We start from the raw sequence: 26,271 nt of genomic DNA on the forward strand, positions 1-26,271 counted from the left end.
CAAATATTCTAGAATAACTTGAACACAGATTTAAATAAATAAGTTGACAAATATATGATAAACTGTCCATGGACTTAAATAAAGAAGTTGACAAATATATGACAAACTTGTCCATGGATTCAAATAAATTAGTTGCCAAATTAACGGCGTTGTTGATGACTGTCGGCCGTAATTTCCTATGACAATGAAATACGGTTGATGACATCATTCATTCCAGCTGTGAAAACCAACTTTCCGTAAAGTATCTTCACATTTTCATTTTCAAATCTTGGGCATTTCAACTAGAATTCGCTCCGATGTCAGTGTTCTGGGATTTTCGTGTAGCACTTTCTGGTAATTTGCAATTTTACCCGTTTCTTTCGACCAATAATACATCAATACTTATATAAGCACGGATATTTGAATTCTCAACATGACACTTAAGACACTGAACACTTTCCGGTAATTTTCAAGTTTACCTATTTCTTTCGACCGATAATACATCAATATTTATACAAGTACGGATATTTTAACTCTCAAGTGACACTTTAGATTCACTCCGCGCTTTCTGGTAATTTTCAATTTTACCTCTTTCTTTCGACCATTTAAAACATCAGTACAGATATTTTAAGTCTCAACATGACACTTAAGACTCACTCACCGAAGACGCGTAATTATCACAATACTCTTTCTGCTAGTGCTTGCCCACACTCCTTCAGATACTCTTTCTGCTAGTTCTTACCTACGCTGCTTTAGATACTCTTCCTGCTAGTTCTCACCCACACTGGTTTAGATACTCTTTCTGCTAGTGCTTACCCACACTGCTTCAGATACACTTTCTGCTAGTTCTTACCCACAATCCCTCAGATACTCTTTCTGCTAGTACTTACCTACACTTGCTTCAGACACTCTTTCGGCTAGTGCTTACCTACACTGCTTCAGACACTCTTTCTGCTAGTGCTTACCTACACTGCTTCAGACACTCTTTCTGCTAGTGCTTATCCACACTGCTTTAGATAATCTTTCTGCTAGTGCTTACCCACACTGCTTCAGACACTCTTTCTGCTAGTTCTTACCTACACTGCTTTAGATACTCTTTCTGCTAGTTCTTACCCACACTGCTTTAGATACTCTTTCTGCTAGTTCTTACCCATACTCCTTCAAATACTCTTTCTGCTAGTGCTTACCCACACTGCTTCAGATACTCTTTCTGTTAGTGCTTACCTACACTGCTCCAGATACTCTTTCGCTAGTTCTTACCTAGACTGCTTCAAATACTCTTTCTGCTAGTGCTTACCCACACTGCTTCAGACACTCTTTCTGCTAGTGCTTACGCACACTGCTTCAGACTTTCGACCAACTCCTATGACACTTTCTGCAACCAAATACTTGGCCATTTAATCAGCAAACGCTGCAGTAGTAGTAGTCTTCATCGCAAGGGGTTTTAAAATCACAGAGGCCCTAACATGAATTATCTCTGGCATTTTTTTTTTCTCTCTAAAGTCTAAGACAGGAAGGCACATGAAAACATGACAGTTAAAGACATTTATATAGTCTGACGCTTTCTTCTTCTTCTTCTTCTTCTTCTTCTTCTTCTTCTTCTCAAACTGGATGCCACGCAGGCTTGCTCAGTTGACAGGGCGTTGTCAGCCGACCTGATGCCCCGAGGCGAGTATCTGACGGTGTTCGAATCTTCTTCTTTTTCTTCTCAAACTGGATGCCACGCAGACTTCCTCAACTGACAAGACCTTGTCAGCTGACTATCTGACGGTGTTCGACTGTCAGTTCAAACTCCAACGAAAAACCCAACAGCCAAAATAAAACACAACTGCTTAAGAGACAAAATATGGACACAGTTTCAAAATCTACGTATCAGGAAAAGACGCCTTTTCTTCCTTTTATCTGTAAGTTTCGGCCTCCTGAAGCCTCGTGGAAGGAAAGGACGCCCTGGAGCCGTCGCTCACGGCGGAGGGAGCCGTCCCCAAAACGGCGGGCGGACCAAAGGCCCCTCGCTTTTTGGAGACCGCCGTCCTTGGAGCCTTCACGGGGGGCCTTTGGCCGCAGAACGGCGATATTGACGAGAGAGGAAAAAGAATGATGAGAAGGAGCAGCGTCAGAGGGGATGCCCCGGCTCCGTAGGCTCTCCTGTGGATGCTGGAGGCAGCGGATGTTCCGTTCTTGTGGTGGATGGCCGCCGGGTGTTCACCTGCGGGAGAGAAACATCACTTGGAATTGCAGCCTACAGAAACGACAGAAACATCATTTAAATTCCCACCCACAGGAAGAAACACCGCTGAAATCCCCCACCAGCAGAAGAGAAACAACAATTTAAACATCCCCACCTGTAGAGATCTGAGAAAGAAACACCACCAAACTCAAGAAACACCACTTTCCCCACAAGCAGAGAGAAAACATCGTTAAAACTCCCACCTGTGGGAGAGAAACATCACTCAAATTCCACCTGCAGGAAAGAAACAACACTTGAATTCACTTTAAATTTCCCACCTGCAGGAGAAAAACTCACTTAAATTTCCAATTTCACCTGTCACTTAAATTCCCACCCATTATAGAGAAAAACATCAGTTAAATTCCCACCTTAGATTCCCCACCTGCAGGTGTGAAACATCACTTAAATTTCCCACATCACCTGCAGGGAGAAACAACATGGAGAGGAACATCACTTAATTTCTCAGTTAACTACCTCACCTGCAGGAAAGAAACATCACTTGAATTCCCCACCTGCAGGAGAAAAACATCAAATTTCCAGCACCTGTAAAAAAACATCCCATCACTACCCGCAGGGAGAGAAACGTCACTTAAATTCCTCACCTGCAGGAGAAAAACATCACTTAAATTTCCCCACCCGTAGGAGAAAAAACATCAGTTAGATTCCTTAGATTCCCCACCTGCAGGAGAGAAAAACATCACTTGAATCCCCCACCTGCAAGAGAGAAACATCTCTTAAAATACCCACACCAAACCCCACCCACCCCGGAGAAAGCTTAAACGATCTGTAGCTGCCAACACATCATTTTTCCTAATGCAGTTTTCATGCGTCGGGAAAAAGGATTTGTGTTGTCCGGGATTTTATTTGAGGAAATCAGCGCCTCCTTTGGGAGCTGAAGTAGAAGAAATTGCAAGGCAGGAAAGATGCTTGACGCTTTCGTTCGTTTCCTGTCGAATTTTCCGGTTGCACAGGGAACAATTACATGCTGAAATTCAAGAGAGTATTCAAAACTTCTTTTCTGAAAAGGAAAGAGAGTCTAGAATTCGCCTGACGGGTCCTTCCTACCTCCTTCAGTAGGCAGAAAAGTGTATTAGTTGTTTGTTCGTACTCTTTGCTTGATTATTTTCAGCGTCGAGTAAACGGTCGATCTATATGTTACACGGGAAGAGGAATGTACATTTTAATCTAGTCAATTTTCTCATCAGTTGGCTTTTCGGAAATAATATAATGATCTGCGACTGATAAGTTGCTGTTTTCCTGTATTTTCTTAACTAACTATGCTCTATCTAACATTCTCTTGAAGAGTGTCGTTTTGAGAAAGAGTTTAAATTTTTTACACACACACACACACACATATATATATATATATATATATATATATATAAGAGAGAGAGAGAAATATAGTTATTATATATATATATATATATATATATATATATATATATATATATATATATGTGTGTGTGTATATGTGTGTGTGTGTATATATTAATTTATTTACTTATTGACTAAAAATATGATAAAGAAATTTTGTAATAGGCCTCACCTATCATAATGCTAAAACTTACTACAAATATTATTTATAAGAATAATGAACGAATCTAGAGAACTGACTGCTACCGTAATGTCATCAGTCAAACTCAGGGAGGACCAGAAATGGATAATAAAAATGTTTGTTAATATTCTTTCAACACTAGAGAGTCAAAAGCGCTAGATAGATAAAAAAGAACCCACTGCAACTATTCTTTAATGTTCTTTAAATATTAACAAATAAACTATGCCAAGAATGAAACAGAATAAGAAGGAATTACACTTTCTGATTGGTGGGAACCAGTGATTGAGAGTGGGCATTTAAAACACTGCTACAAAAAATGCCTGTTAATATTCTATAATGAAAAATCCAAGTGATCTTTTCTTGTTTGTAGGTAAGGAACCATCCATCCTCCCTCCTGCAAACTTGCTTGTCCGCCCGGGTGGGAGGGTAGGGGATGGAGGAGTAGGGAGTGAGGTCCGCCCCTGGGTTGGGGCAGCAAGTATGATCAGAGGGTGGTGAGACATCCACCCTCCTCCTGCAAACCTGTTGTCCGCCCCAGGTGGGGAGTAAGCAGGTGGGGATCTGTGAGGGTAGGGAGGCATGCCAGGCAGCACCCGGTTCCAGCACAGCGTAGCACTCCAGTATCGAGCTCATTCTTTAATATTCTTTCAACATTAGGGATCATGGGGTGCTAGAATGAATAAAACTGTTCTTTGATAATTAAGAGCCAAGGCATGCCAAGAATGAATAAGAATAAAGAGTGAATAAGTCTCTGATTGTTGGGAACAAATGACTGTGAGTATTTAGTTTTAGTTTTCGGTAAAAGGAAACTATTGAGAAGGCTATTTGTCTATCCATCCCCACTTTTTCTGTCCGAACTCAGATCTTAAAAACTACTGAGACTAGAGGGCTGCAAATTGGTATTGATCATCCACCCTCAATCATCAAATCATACCAAATTGCCCTTCTAGCCTCAGTAGTTTTATTTATTAGGTTCAAGAAAATTTATCATGAACGTTCGTCTGAGCCGCCGACGCATCTTCACTTGACTGCACCTGGGGAGCAACCGAGCGCTGCCAGGTCGTGGCTGAGAGTTTCATGCTGTAGCACATGAAGAGTTTCATACAGCATTATACACTACAGAAAACTGTTTTTCGGCGCGTATTCTACTTGTTTTTGAAAGACCTCGAACCAAGGCATTAGCTGAACGGCTGGGAAAAAAAACAGCTTATACTCACTGGGTATGATATGAACCGTGACGTGATAAGGCTCGGCGTTCGCGGGCGTGCAAGTGTAGCGCCCTTCGTCGGTGACGGACGCTTTCTGGATGAGCAGCCTGGAGGACGAGGCCGCTCCGTGCTCCGTGACGACGGTGATTCCTCCACGAGGCGAGTCGTAGGAGAGGAGCTGGAAGGAAACGTTTGAGGATATCCAGTCAACGTAGGATCTAGGATATTCAATCCAGAACATCAGACATTTCCCAAACATCCTCTTCTCTGAGGTACCATTGACATCTTCCAGGGGGAACCATTGACATGTCTTCCCAAACATCATCTTCTCTGGGGAACCACTGACATGTCTTCTTCTCTGGGGAACCACTGACATGTCTTCCCAAACATCAACTTCTCTGAGGAAACATTCAGACATTTCTTCCCAAACATCATCTTCTCTGAGGAAACATTCAGACATTTCTTCCCAAACATCATCTTCTCTGAGGAAACATTCAGGCACTTCTTCTCAAACATCATCTTCTCTGAGGAAACATTCAGACATTTCTTCCCAAACATCACCTTCTCTGAGGAAACATTCAGACATTTCTTCCCAAACATCATCTTCTCAAAGGAAACATTCAGACATTTCTTCCCAAACATCATCCTCTTAAAGGAAACATTCAGACATTTCTTCCCAAACATCATCTCTGAGGAAACATCCAGACATTTATTCCCAAACATCATCTTCTCAAAAGAAACATTCAGACATTTTTCCCCAAACATCATCTTCTCTGAGGAAACATCCAGACATTTCTTCCCAAACATCATCCTCTCTGAGGAAACATCCAGACATTACTTCCCTAACATCATCTCTGAGGAAACATCTTGCCATAAAATATGTAAGAAGAGGAAGTTCAATGCGCTTCCTACGAGAGATCCTGCGGTCTTGCAACATCTGAGACTATTTAAGAGGCTTCCCGATGCCCGAAGGATTAAATGAAAGGATTAGATTCCCAGTATCAGAGATTACCGGGGATTACTCGCGCTAGGTCATGGGATTCCTTTTGGAAGTTGAGATTTTTCACTAGTTCTCAGCCATGAATTACCCAGATGACCCTTTTTTTTCTTGCTTCAAACAGCACCTTAAAATTACTTTAGGTATTGAGACTGGTTGCAGAAAATGCCTCTCAAAGTTAGGCTGATTGAAGAAATACCCCTTAAAATCAGGCTGATTGCAGAAATACTCCTTAAAATTAGGCTGGCTGCAGAAATACTCCTTAAAATTAGGCTGATTGCAGAAATAACCCTTAAAATTAGACTGATTGCAGAAATACCCCTAAAAATTAGGCTGACTGCGGCAATACCCATTAAAATTAAGCTCTCAAGCACTTGAAAAATAATCCAACTTTTGAGACGGAATGTCACTTGTCACTTAATATGAACTAGTAAATCCGCAAGGGTAATCAACAATAATCCGTGATGAAGGGAATCTAATCCCATCACCCGATCCTTCAGACATCAGTGAGTGCATAATCTCTTGTAGGAAGCACTTTGAACGTCTTCTTCTTTTTTTTTTTTTGGTAAGACTTTTCGCTGGGGAAGATTAATTTTCACGATATTAGATCACTGGACATATGCCTTCACTTGAATAAATTTGCATATATATATATATATATATATTATAAATATATATATAGGTATATATATATATATATGTATATGTATTATATATATATATATATGTATATATATATATGTATATATATATATATATATATATATATATATATATATATATATATATATACATAAAATGTGTATGTGTGCAGCGTTCAGCTTCACAGAACTAAATTGTCAAGAAGTCCATAATAGTTTTTGGTATTTCATCATTAAAATAATAATAATAATAATAATCATAATATATAATAATAATAATATCAGGCAAATGAGCTGAAGGAATACGAAGCAACAAAGCAAATTAACATACACCTGGCAACAGCCACATAAATAATGGTGCCAGAGGTACGCAGATAATTCAGATAAATATTTGCTCACGAGGCTTTCAGGAAAAGGTTACCCGACTTTATTAAGAGCGAACTGGAGAACCCAGACGATTATAGGTTATAGGTGCATCGATTACCTGTTATGTTGATATAAAGGTTGACTCAAAGCAGCAGCTTACCTAATAATAATGTGCTCTCTCTCTCTCTCTCTCTCTCTCTCTCTCTCTCTCTCTCTCTCTCTCTCATTTGGTTTTTTTAGTCGTGAGGTCTTGCTTCCAGTATGCTCTCATTAAATTGTCTTATATGCAGCCGTAGTTCTCTCTCTCTCTCTCTCTCTCTCTCTCTCTCTCTCTCTCTCTCTCTCTCTCTCTCTCTCTCATCTTGCTTCCTATGCCCTCTTCAGTTGTATATGCAACCGTAGTTTCTCTCATGACACAGCTCAACTCTCTCTCTCTTGTTGTTTCTAATATGCTCTCATTAAATTATAATATATGCAAACGTAGTTCTCTCTCTCTCTCTCCTCTCTCTCTCTCTCTCTCTCTCTCTCTCTCTCATCTTGCTTCTAATATGCTCTCACTAAATTGTAATATATGCAACCGTAGTTCTCTCTCTCTCTCTCTCTCTCTCTCTCTCTCTCTCTCTCTCTCTCTCTCTCTCTATCTCATCTTCTGATTTTATCTTTGACAAGTAAGAACGTTCGTCCAATTTGTATGTGCATTTCAGTACAAAATTTCACATTACATTTTGTCTCCATACTATTAATAAGCTGCTTTAAGTCAAAGCGTAACTTCCTTTTTAGTTTTCTGGATAGGGAAACTACTGTGCCAACTTTTGTCTGTCCGTCATCCTCACTCTTTCTGTCCGCACTTTAATCTCTCCGCACGTTTTTGGCCACCCTCAGATCTTAAAAACTACTGATGCTAGAGGGCTGCAAATTGGCATTTTGATCACCCACCCTCCAATTATCATCTAGCCTCAGTAGTTTGTATTTTATTTAAGGTTAAAGCTAGCCATAATCGTGTGTATGGCAACGATATAGGACAGGTCACCACCGGGCCGTGGTTAAAGCTTCATGGGCCGCGGCTCATACGGCATTACACCAGACCAGCGAAAGACAGATCTATTTTCGGTGGCCTTGATTGTACGCCGTAGCGGCTATACAGAAAACTCGACTGCGCCGAAGAAACTTCGGCGCATTTTTTACTTGTTATTAACCTTTTACAAACGTTCAAGGGCTTTTAAATCCTCTGAATTGGGAGAGCAGTAAATCGTTTGCCTGATATCAAATCGGATGACGTTTCAACAGTTGGACAAAGATCTTCAGCACTATTGTTCTGAAGCTGAAACTTTTGTAAGTTAACAAAGGAAACTCGATTGAACGGGGACTCAGACCTCGTTATTAGGCCAGTTCAAGCTATTGTTGTTCAGTTTGGGGTCATCTGTTTGGAGATTGCATCAGGTTCATTTTTTATGTATGTATGTTTAGTTATATAAAATTGATTTTAATCCACGTAGACCAAAAACGAATGTACATAGTTATTCTATTATTATATGCAGGTAGATGACCTCATGCTGAATTCAGTCTGAATAAAGCTTTTTCCAAAATATCTTACTATTACTTTTCTTTTATTATTATTATTATATTATTATTATTATTATTATTATTATTATTATTATTATTATTATTATTATTATTCAGAACATGAACCCTATTCTATGAACAAGTCCACATGAACGTTCATATTCATATATATATGTTATATATATATATATATATATATATATATATATATATATATATATATATATATATATATATATATATAGATACATTATATATATATATATATATATATTTTTATAGATACAATATTGTACATATATATATATATATATATATATATATATATATATACATATATATATATATATATCATATATGTATTTATAAATATTATATATATATATATAAACAAAACAAATTGATATATATGTATAGAATTATATGTGTATATATATGTATGTATATGTACATACATATATATTTATAAATACAATATATATACATATATATATATATATATATATATATATATATATATATATATATATATATATATATATATATATATATATATATATATACTATACATATATATATATACATATATATATATATAAATTGTATATATGTATACAATTATATATATATGTATAAATACACATACTATATATATATATATATATATATATATATATATATATATATATGTATATATATATATACACTCACACACACTATATATATATGTATATATATATATACATACATACATATATACATATGCCTGTAATTACTCTAATAAGAACACCTCACCTCTCAAAAGCAAGCAAACAGACTTACCTCTGTCTTGTGGTACCAAAAGATGTAGGGAGGAGGATCCGGGCTGTGGCTGACGACGCAAGTCAGGTTGATAGTCGACCCTGCGTTCACGTATAAATCTGGCCCCCCCAAAACTTTGGTCTCCGGATCTGTTGGACGAAAAAGAGTAGGTCTGTGAACGAGACATTGTGGGTCGTAGCGTTACCAATCAAATTAATAAATGCTTTTTTTTTAAAAGGTTCGTTTTCTTTTGGTGTTGGGTCGTAATGTTTTTACTAATTGTGGATTTTGCTTATTAGGAATTGACACGACGATTCTACGTCGTATGCAATTGCTACAGAGGAATGATTCATATATTCGCGCTCTCTCTCTCTCTCTCTCTCTCTCTCTCTCTCTCTCTCTCTCTCTCTCTGAGTTAGTCCCTTTCCACAAGCGTATAAAGAGAATTATAAAAAGAATTGATATTCATGGTTTTCCAAAACTCTCTCTCTCTCTCTCTCTCTCTCTCTCTCTCTCTCTCTCTCTCTCTCTCTCTCTCTCTCTCTCTCTAAGTAAAGTTAGTCCCTCTTCACAAGCGTATAAAGAGAATTATAAAGATAACTGATATTGATTCCCTCTCTCTAAAAGTAAAGTGTAGGCTATCTTTACAAGTGTTTAAACGGAACTGATATTCACCCTTTTCCACAACTCTCTCTCTCTCTCTCTCTCTCTCTCTCTCTCTCTCTCTCTCTCTCTCTCTCTCTCAAAAAGTATAGTCTATTTTTACAAGAGTTTAAACAGAACGGATATTCACAACTCTCTCTCTCTCTCTCTCTCTCTCTCACCTCTCTCTCTCTCTCTTTTCTCAAAAGTAACTTTCTCTCTCTCTCTCTCTCTCTCTCTCTCTCTCTCTCTCTCTCTCTCTCTCTCTCTCTCTCTCTCTCTCTGTTCTAGCCCGAATTAAAACACAGAATTTCATGTAGACATTTATTCGAAAGAATCAGGCAACAGAATGTAAATAAAACAGCTCTTTTTGGAAGCTAACGGGTAAAGTGGAAACCAACAATTGAACGAAAATAAAATACGAGGATAATTGCCTGCAATCATATAGGAACGGAATGGAATATATAAAATTCAGACCAAATGCCAAGCGCTGGGACTTATGGTGATGAGGTCATTCAGGAAAGGGACATTGAGAGTAAAATTGTTTATTTAAAGGTGTAACGGGAGGAAAGACTCGGAAACTGAGAGTGAAAAGGTTGACTTAAAGGTGTAACAGGAGGAAAACCTTTTGCAATTGCAATACGGAACGATTTTTAGCAGTGGGTGGAAAGTAAGAAGGGGAGAAAGAGAATATGAGCGGAGGTATAGTAAAGGGAGTGACAGGGGTTGCAGCTATGGGTCGAAAGGGACGCTGCAGAGAACCTTGAGTAATGCCTACAGTGTACCGCGTGAGGTGAAGTGATGGCATTACCCACCCAAGGGGTGCTTAGATATACACAAAAATATTGCTAAGGAAATAGACTTCATAAAAATCAATAATAAACAAGATACATTTACAACATACAGTCAAATATGATTTCAAATATGACTTCAAATAAACAAAAAAAACATAACCGATCAAATATGAAGTCAAATATGACTTCAAACAAACAAAACAATTACAAAACCAATTAGGTGTTAAATATGACTTCAAACAAACAAAAAAAACAATCAAATATGAAGTCAAATATGACTTCAAACAAAAAAAAATCAAATATGAAGTTAAATATGACTTAAAACAAACAATCAAATATGAAGTCAAATATGACGCCAAACAAACAAACAAAAATCAATCAAATATGAAGTTAAATATGACTTCAAACAAACAAAAAGGAAGAAAACCAATCAAGTATGAAGTCAAATATGACTTAAAAAAACAAAAACAAAACCAATCAAATATGAAGTCAAATATGAACTCAAACATGACTAAAAAAAACTCATCAAATGTGAAGTCAACTATGACTTCCAAAAAAAAAAAAAAAACCCACAGCAGTACATTTTCTTTCACATTTTCCAAGCGGCGAGAGTGCTTGCATATGCTACCTCTCATATTGCACCCGAAAGCTGTGCTTTATTTTTTTTTATTGCCAATGAAAACCGCAAAAGACTGCGGGAAATTCATGGTGCTTTTCCCCGTTTGGAAATGAACAAAGCAACGCAAAGAGAGATTAAATTTTACCTCATAAATAATTTAGACACACGGAATAGCGTCATACAGCTGTTCCATTAAATTCTCGGGATGAATGCTACGGCGCTGCACGGGAAAGTTTTTCGGGTGTTTTCATGTTTTTCTTTTTATTATTATTATTATTCTTTAGGCTTTTGAATTTTCTTGGTGGGAAAATAAGTTGGCTCTTATTTTGTTTGGAACAACGCTTGTAGTTATGACAACGAATATATCAATGTGTGTGTGTATATATATATATATATATATATATATATATATATATATATATATATATATATATATATATATATATATATATATATATATATATATATGTCTGTGTATATACTGTGTATTTATAATATATATATATACATATATATATATATATATATATATATATATATATATATATATATATATATATATATATATATATATATATATGTGTGTGTGTGTGTATGTGTGTGAACAAAGAGGAATTGAACTGAATATAATATTTAGGCTAAAGGCCAAGTGCTGGAACTTACTATGATGAGGTCATTCAGCGCTGAGAGGGAAACTGAGAGTAAAAAGGTTGAGGAAAGATGGAAGAAAGAGAATATCAACGGAGGCACAGTCAAAGGAATGAAAGGGGTTGCATCTCGGGGCCTACGAAAGGGACGCTGCAAAGAACCTTATTAAGTAATGCCTACAGTGCACCGCGTGAGGTGTACTGACGGCACTATACCTCCCTTACTGCATATAAAAAAAAAAAACGATTTAGCTTTCCATCAATACTGAGGAGAAACACCTTTACTCAAAGTCAAATTAACAAGTAAAAAATGCGCCGAAGTCTCAAGGCCATCGAAAATAGATCTATCTTTCGGTGGCCCCGGTATAATGCTGTATGGGCCGCGGCCCATGGAACCTTAACCAAGTCCTGGTGGTGGCCTGTTAATATATCGTTGCCAGAAGCACGATTATGGCTAACTTTAACCTTAAATCAAATAAAAACTACCGAGGCTAGATGGCTGCAATTTGGTATGCTTGATGATTGGAGGGTGGATGATCAACAAACCAATTTGCAGCCCTCTAGCCTTAGTACTTTTCAAGATCTGAGGGCGGAGAGTAAAAGCGCGGACAGAATAAAGTGCGGACGGACAGACAAAGCCGTCACAATAGTATTCTTTTGCAGAAACCTAAAAAATCACCTTCTGGCAGAATACACTCCAAAAAGGTAAAGAACATTAATAAAGAGAAGTTACCCGGGCGCTGCACTAATCAGTGACGAAGTTCCGCTGAAGTTCCGAAGTTTGGCTCCAACGTAGAGAAGTTAGTTTCATTGTAGCCAAGTTAGTTTCAGGGGTAAAAAAGGAAAAGTCTGCTAATTACACCTGTATACAATCACGGCGAAGGTAAGACATATTATGGAGTCTTCTCGGAAGGGTGAGAGAGAGAGCGAGAGTGTGTGTGTATTATTGTTATTATCATTATTATCATTATGGGGTCTCTCAGAGATATTGCTGGAAGGTGTCTATTATTATTATATTATTATTAGTCTTGCTGGAAGGTGTAGGAGAAGTATTATTATTATTATTATTATTATTATTATTATTATTATTATTATTATTATTATTATTATTATTATTATTAGTGGGTCTCTCATATGCTCCCAGTCTTGCTGGAAGGAGCAAGAAAAAGATTATTATTATTATTATTATTATTATTATTATTATTATTATTATTATTCTCTCATTAGTCTTGCTTAAGGAGCAAGAAAAAGAGTGTATTATTATTATTATTATTATTATTATTCATACTATTATTGTCTCTCAGTCTTGCTGGAAGGAGCAATAGGGAGAGTGTATTATTATTATTATTATTATTATTATTATTATTATTATTATTATTATTATTATTATATTATTAAGAGACTTATTATTAAAGACTTATGTAAAAAAGACTTGAAATTCAGAGCTTCCAAAGACTATTTAAGGTGTTCATTCGAAAGAGCCAGTAACATTAGCTAGTATGGCTCAGACTTAAATAACATAACAGAAAGAAGAGATCAGTTATAGAAAAACAGAGAAATTGCCAAAATAATAAATGAATAGATAAAAATGAATGATGAAAATGAAGGAGGTTGATTATAATAATTAGAGAACACATCAAAATAATCACACTTCCGCCACCACAGACAAATGGAGTGACTTTCACCTCAGGTAATGTTAGTCTGGATACTGTTGCATCACCTTAGATAATGCTGTATGAAACTTTCAGTCACGTCCCATGAAACTCTTGGCCGTGGCCAATGAAACTTTTAACAACGACCCGGTGGTGGTCTGTGTTGTTGGAATCTATAGCGGTGCCAGACGCACGATCATGGCTAAATTTAACCTTAAATAAAATCAAAACTACTGAGGCTAGAGGGATGCAATTTGGTATGTTTGTTGATTGGAGGGTGGATGATCAACATACCAATTTGCGTCCCTCTATCCGCAGTAGTTTTTAAGATCTGAGGGAGGAAGGACGGACAAACATCCATCTCAATACTTTTCTTTTACAGAAAAATAAAAAGCCAAAACAATTTCCCCTCTCAGGTAACATTATTCTAGAGTTTCAAACGTCATCCTAGACTGCATATTTCATAAATAACAGGATTACCATTGCCTCGAATAATATTATTTTGATGGCTAAGACATGCACAATATTCTCGTAAAGTGTTATGTAATATAAAAATCCACAATTACATAAATAAATTGTATAAATATGCACAAGATAAAAGCAAAGACTTTCCAGTTTACGTGACAATAAATTGATACAATTTATTCATATAATTGTGAATTTTTGTTACATCTTTATTTTGATTATTCCGTTTGCGTTCTCGTTTCATCACATCCTAGATTTACAAAACTGAAAAGTTAGATAAATTTGATCTCGTTACAGATTGCGACTTTGTAAACGAAAGCTGCTATTTCGCAACTGCATATTTGCGATCAGATTTGGAATGGAATATGGAGTTCAGGCCAAAGGCCAAGCATTGGGACCTATGAGGTCATTCAGCGCTGGAAAGGAAATTGAGAGTAGGTAGTTTTGAAAGATGTAAGCAGGAAACCCTGCACTTTGAAATAATTGTTAGGAGACGGTGGATAGCAAGAAGGAAGAATGATAATATGAATGGAGGTACAGTAAAAGGAACGAAAGGGGTTATAGCAGCTAGAGGCCTAAGGAAGGGACGCTGCAAAGAACCTTTAGTAATGCCTACAGCGCACAGGGTGAGGTGCACTGACGGCGCTGCCCCCCTACGGGGACGATCAGACTTCTTTCCTGCCTGTAACCTCTCGCTCTGTTTTGTAATCTTTCGGCAGTGACGTCATCGCTAATCCCTCCACATCGAATAAACTGACTTACGCAACAATGAAAAACAGCGAACAATACCCAGAGTCATCATTATCACTGATGTTAGTTTATTGAGGCTTTTGTGAGTTCGTGCAACGGCCGTCGTTTCGTAATACCTTCATGAATCTCTCTTCCGCAGTTTATCGAACAAACAAAACAGAAAATAGGATTTAGGCCAAAGGCCAAGAGCTGGAACCTTTGACAAAATCATTCAGCAATGAAAGGGAAATTGAGAGTAAAGGAGGATTGAAAGGTGTAACAGGAGGAAATCCTTTTGCAGTTGCGCTATGATGGAAGAAGAAGAATATGAACGGAGGTACAGCAAAAGGAATGAAAGAGGTTAAAGCTAGGGGCAGAAGGGACGCTTGAGTAATGCCTGCAGTGCACTGAGAGAACTACCTGAATGCAAGGGTCCACAAAACGTGTGTATTCACTTACATCAGTTGCTCGACAAGTTTATCCAACTGCAAAAGCGAACTAAATAGGTTTACTCATCTACGTTAGTTAACGAAATACACCTTTATAACTAAAATCGTTCACAAAACACATTAGCTTTCCCGTGACTATTTACCAAACCATTTTACTCACCCAGAGTACTTCTACACAAGTTTTTCCACACACCACAGCTAACCAAAGATGTTTTTCCCTCCTACAGTAGTTCTACACAAGTTTTTCCACAGACTACAGTTAACCAGAGATGTTTTTCCCTCCTACAGCAGTTCTACACAAGGTTCTTCACTGACTACAGCTGACTAAACCCGTCTTCCCCTCCTGCAGCAGTTCTAGACAAGGTTCTTCACTGACTACAGCTGACTAAACACGTCTTCCCCTCCTGCAGTAGCTTCTAGACAAGGTTCTTCACTGACTACAGCTGACTATACACATCTTCCCCTGCAGTAGTTCTAGACAAGGTCCTTCACTGACTACAGCTAACCAAACACGTCTTCTCCTCCTACAGTAGTTCTACACAAGGTTCTTCACTGACTACAGCTGACTAAACACATCTTCCCCTCCTGCAGTAGTTCCAGACAAGGTTCTTCACTGACTACAGCTAACCAAACACGTCTTCTCCTCCTAAAGTAGTTCTACACAAGGTTCTTCACTGACTACAGCTGACTATACACATCTCCCCCTCCTGCAGTAGCTCTAGACAAGGTTCTTCACTGACTACAGCTGACTAAACACGTCTTCCCCTCCTGCAGTAGTTCTAGACAAGGTTCTTCACTGACTACAGCTGACTAAACACGTCTTCCCCTCCTGCAGTAGTTCTAGACAAAGCTTCACTGACTACAGCTGACCAAACACTTATTTCCCTCCTACAGTAGTTCTAGACAAGGTTCTTAACTGTCTACAAGTACTCGAACACGTCTTCCCCTCTTACAGTAACTGATTCACAGAGCATGCGCACTCACCTACGACAGCTAGCCAGACAATGGCCGACAGAGGGGGCGTCGTGGACACTTGGCACTCGTAGGCGCCCTCGTCCCTGTGCTGGACGTAATGAATTTTGAGCAGCCAGTCGTCAGAGCCAATCTGGTGCAGAGCCTGGAATCTCTGGTCGCTGGTGTACGTGAAACGGCCCACCGTTAACAAGTGGAGGTCCCGAGATCTCATCCAGGACACCTGGGAAGAAGAACAACAACAACAATAAAGATTTCAGACAGTGGAGAAAGATTTGCTTATTTCGTGTCGATTGGAAATCTGACACTTTCGTGGGACAAAAAAAAAAGTTTAAAACTAATCTTTACAGAACTTCAGTAATCATAAAAACTTCAATAACAATTAAAAACTTAGACAGAATAAATGCTTAAAGGCATAACTTGACATATTCAATTCATTAACAATGAAATGGTTCGTCTCAATTGGGAAACTGCAATGTTTTTGGGAAAAAATCTTGGAACTAATTTTTACCAAACTTCAATAATCATAAAAAACATGAAAGAATAAATGCTCAAATAACTTTGCTCGTTTAATTCAGTAACAATTAAAGTTTAAAAAAAAAACTCAGAATTAAACCTGAGAAAACACAACTTAGCATATTTAATTCATTATAATAATTCACCAACAGTTAAACGTTCAGATTCAACCGGTCTTGGCAGTGGAGTTTAAATGATTTGTGTCTTTCCACAAAGCGAAGTTCACGATAATTACCAAAGGCCCTCTATATTCTTCTAGCGTGCATTTAGCCCCCAATTAGTCATTACAGCCCCACAGTCATTAGTCAGCTTGTTTTCAGCCCTAATGGGTCATTTTGCAAACATACCGCCTGATTATAATACGCAAACCATAATTCATAGCTAATATGTCTATTTTTCAGAAGTATAGGATTGGGTATAATGGACTCCACTCATAATTGATACGCCGTCAAACAGCAAGGCAATTAGCAGTTAATGCATTAAATTGCACAAATATGTATATATATATATGTATATGTATATTTATATATATATATATATATATATATAGTATATATATATATATATATATATATATATATATATATATATATATATATATTTTATATATTTATATATATATATATATATATATATATATATAGAAGAGACAGAGAGAGAGAAGAAAGAGAGAGAGAGAGAGAGAGAGCAGTTCAGCAGCTAAATCTTTAAAGATATTGGCTGACTCGTCGCACACCTACACATACAGTTCACCGACAGGCTGCCTGCACTTCCTGAGAGAGAGAGAGAGAGAGAGAAGAGAGAGAGAGAGAGAGAGAGGGAGAGAGAGAGAGAGAGAGAGAGAGAAGGCCAGAAAAATAATTGCATACTTGTCTGCGAAATTTAAACTTGTTCGCAAAGTTTTCGTCCTTTTTTGGGCAAAGTCTTCCGCCGTCAGAGTTCCAACACACAAAGTCTATTCCCACTTTTGGGTCGAATTTTCCCGAGGGTATTTTGAAACTCACATAAAGGGAATCTCTCTCACACAAATTGAATGTCAGGTAATGCAATGTCGTTTTGCTTTCGTTTTCTCAATGGTTTAGCTTTTTTTTTTTTTAGTCTTCCTCCTTAACATCGGATGTTTCGTAAACAACAGAGAGAGCTGTTATGTAATTTTAAATATATATTATTTAAATATATATATATATATATATATATATATATATATATATATATATATATATATATATATATATATATATATATATATATAGAGAGAGAGAGAGAGAGAGAGAGAGAGAGAGCACCGTTCACCATTTTAAAATTATTGGCTAAAATGTAGAAACTTGATTCTTCTTTTATTTTTTGCAATGAAATTTAAGGAATATATATTAAATATATATATATATATATATATATATATATATATATATATATATATATATATATATATATATATATATATGTATATATATATACATCTTAATAACTTCATTACAAAATAAAAAAATTAAGTTTCTACATTTTGCAAACAATTTAAAATGATAAACTATAATACATCATTTTAAACACAATAACACATCTTTATTTGTTTATGGAACAGACAATAGTAAGAGAGAAAATAACTAAATAAAAATAAACAAGGCTGAATCATTCAGCAAAACGGAAGCAAAATATGACAATACCTGACAGTCAATTTGTGTGAGAGAGATTCCCTTTGCGTGAGTTTCAAAATACCCTCAGGAAAATTCGACCCAAAACTGGGAATACTGTGTGTGTATAAAGTATGCAATTATTTTTCTGGCCTTCTCTCTCTCTCTCTCTCTCTCTCTCTCTCTCTCTCTCTCTCTCTCTCTCTCTCTCTCTCTCTCAGGGAGGGGGAAGTGCAGGCAGCCTAATGTGTACATATATTAACAAGCTAATATTGTCAAAGATTCAGCAGCCACGCTGCTCTCTCTCTCTCTCTCTCTCTCTCTCTCTCTTTCTCTTAGGAGTGGACCAGGCATCCCTCCTTTATGTGTAAGTAAACGAACCAGCTTATATCTTTAAAGATTCAGCAGCTAAACTGCCCTCTCTCTCTCTCTCTCTCTCTCTCTCTCTCTCTCTCTCTCTCTCTCTCTCTCTCTCTCTCTCTCTCTCTCTCTCTCCCAGGGGAAGTGCAGGCAGCCTGTAGATGAAGCTTACGTTTAGGTATACGAACAAGCTGATATTTTTAAAGTTCCAGCCGCTAATCTGCTCTCTCTCTCTCTCTCTCTCTCTCTCTCTCTCTCTCTCTCTCTCTCTCTCTCTCAGGGGAGAGAAAGTGCAGGCAGCCTGTAGATGAAGCTTACGTTTAGTTATACGAACCAGCTGATATCTCTAAAGATTCAGCAACTAAACTGCTCTCCCTCTCTCTCTCTCTCTCTCTCTTTCTCTCTCTCTCTCTCTCTCTCTCTCTCTCTCTCTCTCTCTCTCTCTCTCTCTCTCTCTCTCTCTCTCTCTGGGAAGGAGACTCAATCTTACCGTCTTTCCTCCGAGGTACTTGATGCGGCAATTAAGCACGGCCGTGCTGCCCGGTCTCGAGGTCACATTTTTCGTGAAGTTCCCGTCGATGGTTGGCCCGCTGAGAGGAATGTCCTTCCACGCCACCTCCTTCTGCGTCTCCTCCAGGGCCCTAATGATCTCCGCCTCGGTCCCTCCTTGCACTTGGAAAAGGGAGAAATACAAAAAGAGAAAATGTAAAAAGAGAAATAAAACGCCATTTAGCCGTTGGGTAATTTCCGCGCGAAGAGTTTTCGCGTAAGTATTTCTCAATCTTGGGTGTTACGGGGTTCTCCAAGGTCTTCTAAAAAGGGTTTCTGTGTTTTTGAATTCGTGAATTATACTTTTAAAAGTGGTGTTTGGTTTTTTTTATTATTTACTCTTTGAATATGGTTATTCTAATTATATTTAAATCTGGGAAAGTATTCTAATCATGTTTAAGTTTGGAGGCGCATATATTAGTTTTCTATTGCATATAGGATGATTAGTGTTATTAAATATATATATATATATATATATATATATATATATATATATATATATATATATATATATATATATATGTATATATATATATATATATACATATATATATATATATATATATATATATATATATATATATATATATATATATATATATATCACTAATTCATGTAATATTTCAAGACAATTCATTACAATCTATTTTTCTAAATTTTATCAGTAAGAAATGTAATTTTCTAATCCGAAACTATCACTGACTGGTTAGTAAGCTCTCTCTCTCTCTCTCTCTCTCTCTCTCTCTCTCTCTCTCTCTCTCAACACACTGTATCCGGAAAAGTTTCAGCATTCAATAATATTATTGAATTTTCAAATTTTGAAATATTCTTGCTCAAATATTTTCTTCAATAACATCTCTCTCTCTCTCTCTCTCTCTCTCTCTTTCTCTCTCTTCTCTCTCTCTCTCTCTCTCTCTGTCTTTCTTCGTCGATAACTAGAATGTCTACATTTCAAGGCCAAGCAATACACAAACTGATTAATTTGTATCTACACAAAACCTGAGACAAGTCGGGCGCCAGCGCTCTAAGGAACCAATCAGATTTCAGTTCACTGAAGAAGGTTCGGTCCCAGTAATCAAAAGGTTCATTTGAAGTCTCCCTGTTCCTTGATTATCAAAGATGTTTTGGAAGGTGGCACCTTGGTGTGTCTGTGACGTCACAGACAGACGTCCTTGCAATGTTGAGGTGGTTTGACACACATATATGGATAGTTTGTTTGACAATGATATTCGGATTGTTTGACAAACATATGTGGATTATTTAACAAACATATGTGGATTATTTTACAAATATATGTGGATTGCTTGACAAACATACTTGGATTGTTTGTCAAACATATGTGGATTGTTTGACAAAGATATTTGGATATTTTGACAAATATGTGGATTGTTTGACAAACATATGTGATATTGTTTTGAAAACATATGTGGATTTTTTGACAAACGTATGTTGACTGGTTGACAAATATATGTGGAATGCTTGACAAACATATGTGGACTGTTTGACAAACATATGTTGACTGGTTGACAAATATATGTGGAATGCTTGACAAACATATGTGGATTATTTGACAAAACATATCTGGATTGTTTGACAAACATATGTTTGGTTTCTTAAAATCTCGAAACTTGAAAAACGTTCAGATTCGATTGTCAGTTAAATACCTGTGTCTTTCAGATCTTAGGGACTAAAGACTAAAGTTACAGGTTCTATCTTTTGTATAGAATCCTCGAATTCTTCTATAAATAATGGTCATATCAATAACACTTTCATTCCTTCATTCCATTTTACAAACGACCTTCGTCATGTAACCAATAAAGTTGGGAATGAATGCAGAGAGAGAGAGAGAGAGAGAGAGAGAGAGAGAGAGTTTAGAAAGCCACTTCTTCCTTTAAAAAAATGGTAATATAACTAAACAACCTTTGTTATATTGCTTGCTGATGAAATAAAAGTCTGAACTGTTATTATTATTATTATTATTATTATAAATATATGTGATATTATTATTGTTATATTATATTATATTATATATACATATATATATATATATATATATATATATATATATATATATATATATATACAAGGATGACAGTAATGCATTCACATTAAGCCAACGACTCTCTCCTCTCTCTCTCTCTCTCTCTCTTCCCATTTCCCTGACATCTACATAATAATAATTAGCCGTAATGTTACGCACGGCGTTAATGACAATGACAAAGCGAGTAAGTCGCTACGCTGCAGCTTAAACATTATTGTTAATAACAAGGTTCAATGAGACGGATGTTCGCGAATAAGTTACTCTCAAAAAGAGTCTCCGGGACCATTAATTATGCTTAAGGCGATAATGATAAGCTATTGGCAGTTTGGTTCTGGGGTGTTTCGGGGAGAGAGAGAGAGAGAGAGAGAGAGAGAGAAGAGAGAGAGAGAGAGGAGAGAGAGAGAGAGAGAGAGAGAGAATAGGAACCAAGAGACAGACAGACAGACAGACGTATAGAATGAGTCGAAAAGCAGAAAAAGGAGAGAGAGAGAGAGAGAGAGAGAGAGAGAAAGAGAGAAGAGGATAGAGAGAAGGGGGATTAAAGGATAATAAGAAAAGAAAGTAAAATGGAAAATAATCATACATATATGTGTTTATACATATATATATATATATATATATATATATACATATATATATATATATATATATATACATATATATATATATATATATATATATACATATATATATATATATATATATATATATATATATAAATAAACTCTGATATCTCTCAGATACAGGCCCAGGGAAGATCTCCTTCAACAAACAAGCGAAACATTGGACCAATTCTATCAGGGGAAAATAAAAAGAGATTTTTATTTCCCAATATCTCACGATGAAGGAACGATCGCTGACCCTTTTATTTCCGACGAAAACTTATTTTTTTCCCCTGCAGTTTTCCTCCGGCGGGAAATAATATCCCCGGATTAAAGGACCACAAGAAACGCCCAATAAACAACGAATTTAGACACTCTGTTAAATTGTCAGCGTTCTTGGCGTCACAGGGGGAAATCGATAGGCTCATTTTCTTTTCCGTCTTAAACATGTGTTCTTTTTTGTCAGCCTTAGATAGGCCTATTCCTTTTCTTCAGGGGCAGCCTTACGTGCGTTTAACCTAGTAATGTACTTAATAAATCTATGTACTTGCGTGCTTATATTTTCTATCGTTGTGTTTTAGTGACAGTTACTTGTTTTTCGGTAGGTCTATTTTGTTTCTATCATTGTGTTTCTCTCTCCACGGCCAGCTTTCCATATTTTAGCCTATCCTATTGTGTTTTACAAGTTTACTTTTATTGTTTGTTTTAGTGGCAGTTACTTGTCGATATTTTGTCTTCCGCCTTTAAAAGGCTTTTTCAGCCTCAGATAGGCCTATTACCTCTCTCCACGGCCAGCCTTTCCATACGTTTAGCCAAGTAATGCGCTTAGTAAAATCGTGGTGTTCCAGTGACAGTTACTTGCTTTCCAATAGGCCTATTTTGTCTTCCGGCTTTAAAAGACTTCTTTTTTTCTTTTCAGCCTTAGATAGGCATATTTCCTTTCTCTAAGGACAGCCTTTACATATGTTTAGGCAAGTAAAACACTTAATATAATTCATATGTGAGCGTGTTTATATTTTTAATCGTGGTGTTCCTGTGACAATTACATATTTTTCGTAAATGTGAAGTGATTTTCTAATAATAATAATAATAATAATAATAATAATAATAATAATAATAATAATAATAATAATAATAAAGTATGATTGGATGAAACGTATAGGGCATAAAAATAGGGCTGTCGTCTGTCAGTTATATGACTTTAAAATAATTATTTCTCACGTAATCTGCATCCTCCTGTTACATGGTATATAGTTGTGTAAGAATATACAAACTATCGTTTACAAAATTTCATATATATATATATATATATATATATATATATATATATATATATATATATATATATATATATATATATATATATATATATATATCTGGAAAATGAATTATCTTCTGTTCATTCTCACATCCACTGGTCTCACAATTCTCTCGTCCCTGGAATAATTCCAGCACCGTTCCAGGAGCCCTGGAAAAATCGTTCGACATATCCCCCCCAGCATTTTCTCAAACAAGAATTAGCACTGCATTCTGCTCCTCGCAGCAACAAAACATCAACAAATCCCATCCTCGTCACTCTTCGGACTTTGGTCTGACGGGCGGAAAATCTGGCTTCACTCCAAGAAGCACCAGCAAGTAGTAATGTTTCTCGAGAGGCGATTGTAGTAGTGACTCCCAAGGAGTAGTCACCAGTGCCGTTGACACTAATCTGAGAATCGCTACTCATTCGCTGAGAGGAATGGATGCTTCGACGCGAAAGCCCTTGGAATAGGAACGCTTTTTAAGACGTTTCGTACCGAGTTGTTTGCTCGTGGACAAGTAGGTGAATGGAATTGTAAGAGTAAGAATGGAAGGGGGGGGGGGAGTGGGAGAGAGGGAGGAGGATATTGAAATGGGAGGGTGGAGGAGAGAGAGAGAGAGAGAATAGAGTTACTGCTGTTAGGATGGCGACTGAGATTTGCTTACGAAGAAAGATGTTTCAAGTTGGATCTAAATATTATTTAGTTTATTTACTTTTTATGAGTTTCTACACAAATAAACGCGAATATGGAGGAACAATTCACAATTAAGTCCATGTACAGATATATTCAAAATAAATTTAAACAGAGAGCTTATGAGAATTTGTGAGATTCCCCTTTCTTGAAAACTCTGAACATACAGATTGGTCACTTAAATAATTTGTACAGTTGCTTAAAAGTGGGTTTGTGTTTCCATTTTAAAACAACGCGACCAACTGTATTTCTTAATTTTACACGAATATATTATCGTTGTTGTTATTATACATATAGATTTGTTGAATATAAAGGGTTGAATCACTACCTCTCTCTGCATCTGTACATTGCTTCTCTCCGTATCTCTATCTCTCCCCGTATCTGTACTCTACCTACCTCTGTATCTACACACTCCCTGTCAAATTCTACACACTCTCTTCCCTCACCTCTCTCTTCCATCCTGTAACCTCCTCTCTCTGCTCTCTTTACCCTCTCAATCCGCATCTCCACCTCTCTCTCTCTCTCTCTCTCTCTCTCTCTCTCTCTCTCTCTCTCTCCATCCGCATCTGTACCCTACCTATCTCTGTATCTGCAAACATTACGATATTTCCCATCAGGTTTACCTCTCTCTCTCTCTCTCTCTCTCTCCTCTCCCATCTCTGCATCTGCAAACACATACCCTCAGGGTTTAATCATCCCATCTGTACCCTACCTATCTCTGTATCTGCAAACATTACGATATTCCCATCAGGTTTACCTCTCTCTTTCTCTCTCATCATCCGTCTTACTCTCTTTCTCTCTCTCTCTCTCTCTCTCTCTCTCTCTCTCTCTCTCTCTCTCTCTCTCTCTCTCCATCCGCATCTGTACCTATGATCTGTATCTGCAAACACTTTTCAAACTATCTTGTGACTCTATCTCTTTCTGTCCGTCGACCCAAGATGACCTCGCCTGTCTCCCCAATGTTTGACCCAAGATGACTCCATCGCCTGTCTCCCCTTCATTGAAAACACTGACGCAGATCAGGTTCGCTCCTGGAATTTCTTCTCAGGTTTTCCATCTCAACTGGAGGGCATAACATTCCAGTTCAAAGTCCTCGATTCGGTTTGGTTATTTTCGTTTGTCAAGTTGAATTTCTTCGGAATTATTTTACTCCATTTTTTTTTTTACAATATACGTGTGCATAGATTGTTGATTTTTTCAATGAAAGTGATTTTTGTTCACGTATTTCTATTGCTCATATGTATGTACATACATATACATATACATATATATATATATATATATATATATATATATATATATATAGCTACTCATAAGTATATATATATACATATATATATATATATATATATATATATATATATACATACATATATATAATGTATATATATATATATATATATATATATATATATATATATATATATATATATATACCCAGGAGAAAAAGCATAAAATGTCGTCTAATAATAATAATAATAATAATAATAATAATAATAATAATAATAATAACAAAAATAATAATAATAATAATAATTATATTAGACGGAAATAACATCTCACCCATACGCAGGAAGTGCAACATGAAAGACGAGACCATAAACCACATAGCAAGCGAATGTCCGGCGCTTGCACAGAACCAGCACAATAGGAGGCATGATTCAGTAGCAAAAGCCCTCCACTGGAGCCTGTGCAAGAAACACCAGCTAGCTTGCAGTAATAAGTGGTACGAACACCAACCTGAGGGAGTGACAGAAAACGATCAGGCAAAGCTCCTCTGTGACTATGGTATCAGAACAGATAGTGTGACACGTGCCAATAGACCAGACGTGACGTTGATTGACAAAATCAAGAAGAAAGTATTGCACACTGATGTCGCAATACCATGGGACATCAGAGTAGATGCGAAAGAGAAAAAATTGATAAGTATCAAGACCTGAAAATCGAAATAAGATGGATATGGGATATGCCAGTGGAAATTGTACCCATAATCATAGGAACACTAGGCACGATCCCAAGATCCCTGAAAGGAATCTGGAAAAACTAGATGCCGAAGTAGCTCCAGGACTCATGCAGAAAAGTGTGCTACTAGAAACAGCGCGCATAGTGAGAAAAGAGATGGACTCCTCAGGAGGCAGGATGCAACCCGGAACCCCACACTGTAAAAACCACCCAGTCGAATAGGATGACTGTGATAGATAAATAATAATAATAATAATAATAATAATAATAATAATAATAATAATAATAATAATAATAATAATAACACTTGAAA

General features: G+C 36.7%; 1 protein-coding gene across 1 annotated transcript in view; it reads right to left on the minus strand.

The window, feature by feature from the left end:
* Window positions 1-1,541: 1,541 nt before the first annotated feature.
* The window catches only part of LOC136851377 (neurotrimin-like), a 107,070-nt gene continuing 82,340 nt past the window's right edge, over window positions 1,542-26,271 (minus strand). Inside the window, exons 3-7 of the mRNA XM_067125447.1 lie at window positions 19,304-19,485; window positions 16,319-16,529; window positions 9,359-9,486; window positions 4,979-5,147; window positions 1,542-2,185 (exon numbers count right to left, since the gene is read on the minus strand). Coding sequence (XP_066981548.1) covers window positions 1,878-2,185; window positions 4,979-5,147; window positions 9,359-9,486; window positions 16,319-16,529; window positions 19,304-19,485 — 998 coding nt within the window. The 3' untranslated portion in view covers window positions 1,542-1,877. The remainder of the gene's footprint in view (window positions 2,186-4,978; window positions 5,148-9,358; window positions 9,487-16,318; window positions 16,530-19,303; window positions 19,486-26,271) is intronic.

This window comes from Macrobrachium rosenbergii, chromosome 23 (genome assembly GCF_040412425.1).
Source record: "Macrobrachium rosenbergii isolate ZJJX-2024 chromosome 23, ASM4041242v1, whole genome shotgun sequence".
NCBI lineage: Eukaryota > Metazoa > Arthropoda > Malacostraca > Decapoda > Palaemonidae > Macrobrachium > Macrobrachium rosenbergii.